Source organism: Anopheles stephensi, chromosome 3 (assembly GCF_013141755.1).
Source record: "Anopheles stephensi strain Indian chromosome 3, UCI_ANSTEP_V1.0, whole genome shotgun sequence".
NCBI classification, from domain to species: Eukaryota; Metazoa; Arthropoda; class Insecta; order Diptera; family Culicidae; genus Anopheles; species Anopheles stephensi.
In genome coordinates, this window is record NC_050203.1 from 42,213,022 (window position 1) to 42,216,085 (window position 3,064).

The 3,064-nt window shown below is 48.9% G+C and overlaps 1 protein-coding gene across 4 annotated transcripts in view; it reads left to right on the top strand.

The window, feature by feature from the left end:
- LOC118512356 (xaa-Pro dipeptidase-like) overlaps positions 1-1,384 on the top strand; it is a 46,310-nt gene extending 44,926 nt beyond the window's left edge. For 3 of the 4 annotated variants that reach the window (XM_036056665.1, XM_036056667.1, XM_036056666.1), the window contains 3 exons: positions 164-878; positions 940-1,091; positions 1,170-1,384. In XM_036056665.1, coding sequence (XP_035912558.1) covers positions 164-878; positions 940-1,091; positions 1,170-1,206 — 904 coding nt within the window. In that variant the 3' untranslated portion in view covers positions 1,207-1,384. Of the gene's footprint in view, positions 1-163; positions 879-939; positions 1,096-1,169 lie in introns of those variants that run through there. The other variant, XM_036056669.1, reaches the window with a different exon arrangement.
- Positions 1,385-3,064: the final 1,680 nt, after the last annotated feature.

Genomic DNA, 3,064 nt, shown 5'->3' on the forward strand with positions numbered 1-3,064 from the left:
TTTAAAAATATTTTACTCGTTTTGTTCGATACAGCTCCATCCACTAAAACGCACCATCCGGAAGCATAATAATAATTTTCATAACTTTGGCTTTCACACATTCAATTCAATTCAATTCGCGCTAATAATTAATTGAAACCTGCTCTTATTCTCATCTTTCCAGCCGCGTAATCAAATCTCCGGCCGAAATCGAAATCCTGCGCTATGTGGCACGCGTTTCATCAGACGCGCACAAAGCCGTAATGAAGATTATGAAACCGGGCATGCACGAGTACCAGGCTGAGGCCGAATTTCTGCACCACTCGTACGCCGTCGGGGGTTGTCGGCACGTGTCGTACACGTGCATCTGTGGTGCCGGTACCAACTCCGCCATCCTGCACTACGGCCATGCTGGGTCGCCGAACGACTGTGCCGTGCGGGACGGTGACATGTGTCTGTTCGACATGGGCGCCAACTACGGTGGTTACGCAGCGGACATTACGTGCAGCTTCCCAGCGAACGGAAAGTTCACCGAAGACCAGAAGATTGTGTACAATGCTGTGCTCGCTGCCCGGGATGCCGTGTGTGGCGCTGCCCGCGAAGGGGTATCTTGGGTGGACATGCATCTGCTCGCCAACCGCGTAATGCTGGAGGAGCTGCGCAAAGGCCAACTGTTGCAGGGCAATGTGGACGAGATGATGGAGGCCGGCTTGAATGCCATCTTTCAACCGCATGGACTCGGACACTTCCTGGGACTGGATGTGCACGACGTCGGTGGCTATCTGCCCGGCTGTCCGGAACGATCTTCCAGGGCCGGGGTTAATCGGCTGCGCACGGCCCGCACGTTAAAGGCGGGCATGTATTTGACCATCGAGCCCGGTTGCTACTTTATCGAGTCGGTAAGTTTAGTTTGGGAAATTTCCGATTAGTCTCAAGTACAGCGGCCCTTTTCTCCCGCAGCTGCTGAACAAGGCGTACTCAGATCCTAGTCTCAGCAAGTTTTTGGTGAAGGAAAATCTGAACCGCTTCCGCAACTTTGGTGGTGTCCGTATCGAGGATGATGTGCTGATCACCAAGACCGGCATCGAAAACTTCACTTTCGTCCCGAGAACGTAAGTGGCCAGTGAGAGGAAGAATGCGGCCGAATGGTACGTTTTATAATTAATGTTGCTACCATTATTTTATTACAGTGTGGAAGAAATCGAAGCCTGGATGGCGGCCAAGTAAAACAAAACGCTCCAACAAAATACGGTGGATGCAATTGAGGTGCTTCACACTTATCCGCATGTTATCCATTAATGGCAAGCGACATGGCGACTGGCCTTTTTATTCGTTTCAATTTGATACTTCCTTTGTATTTTGAAAAATATAATTGAATAAAGCAAGCTTCGTATGCAAACAGAAATGGGTGTTTGTTGCGCCGTGGTGATGGTACTAGTTTCGCATCCTTGAGCAACTGCCATACATCCATTAACGCTGATTCTCGAGTAGGACAGGTTATCAGCTTATCAGGCCATGTCCCCCCTAGTCATCTATCTTCGCCCAAGAGCTCTTGAAGTCGTCTACTAAGAGATCAAGTAGCAGCAGGTTAAAACAGCAGCTACCAAGCAACCTCGACGTAACAGGAAGAGGCCTACTTCGTCCAAAATTTCTCTTCTACACAAACTCCTTGAACAATTTCCTCAATCCATCCATGTTCATGTCGGTGCTGACGTTTCACCCCAGATAGGTGAAGTATTGGACGACTTTGAAGGTGCGGTCACCTATCTGTACATCACCTCTGCGTTAATCAGTGTTTGTTAGCTCGGCCGCTGGTGGTGCCACCATCATTTTGGTTTTCACCTCGTTAGTCTCCTAAACCCGAGGTTCTGTGCCGCACGCTCGATCCTTTGATAAGGAGATCCTTCTGCTACATAGGAGAGCCTCAAACCAATCATGTCTATGTCTTCAGCGTATGCCAGGATCTGCATTGCCTTATAGAAGATGGTCCCCGAAGATTTCACCTCCGAGTCACGGATGGCTCTTCATCTCCCTGGCGCAGGTGCCCTTGGTGGTAGCAAAGGACCCTGAGAGTTTTCCATCCACCTTCACCTGACATGTGATGTTGGCCATTGTCATTCTTGCAAGCCTGGTAAGCTAGGCCCGGGACTCCAACAGAGCTCATTGCGTCGTACAGTTTTACCCTGGCTATGCTGCCATGGTTTGCCGCACCGTGAAGCTCTGGTTAGGGGTTGATTTTCCGTTTCGGATACCTTTCCGGAAGTTTCCAACTATCTCTGCAACGAACGGGATAAGTCGGTCGGTTGTAGTATTAGGGAGAAAAAATCTTGCAGGCGGTATTCATCACCGTAACTATACCCTTGTGTAGTTGCTGCACTCCAGCCAATCTCCCTTCTTGTATATGGGATAAATGGTGCCAAGATTCCGATTGCAAGGTTCTTCGAGATTTACTATCTCACACCTCAGTAATAATTTGATGAGCTGCATGGTCGAGTGCTGCACCACTGTTTTCGATCAGCTCGGCTACTATTCCTTCGGAGCCTGGTACCTTGCTGTTCTTAAGCCCACGGATAGCCTTTCGTGTCTCATCAATGCTGCTAGGATGAGGCAGGCATATGATATCATCTGCTGGTGGAGCCTCTAGCAATTCATCGAAATACTGGCTGGTAACTGACCAGATCCCCATCCTTATTCCAACAGCACGTCATCTTAGGTCTGAGGTGATTTCTGTTGTGGATCATAGCAACCTCGGGAGTTAGGAATCTAGTAGGCGTTGCTTGTATAGTTATGTAGATGGTTGTATAGATGAATAAAATTAGTTCTTTTCCACTCGTAAGAGGAAGTACCTTCCAACGATTTCGGCAACCTGCTACTCCTGGTAAAACTTGCTTCCATAGCTGTTTTTCTGGTGCGGTCTCTCACACTAGAACACTTCTCTCCCGAGTCGTGAGTATTCCTGTTGGACATGACCGTTCTTAAGGGAGACAGCGCATCCGCTAAGCCAGTCCAATAGTGATCGGAATCGATGTTGGCCCCTCGATACGTTCCGACGTTCGGCAAGTTCGACAATCAACAATCGACTATG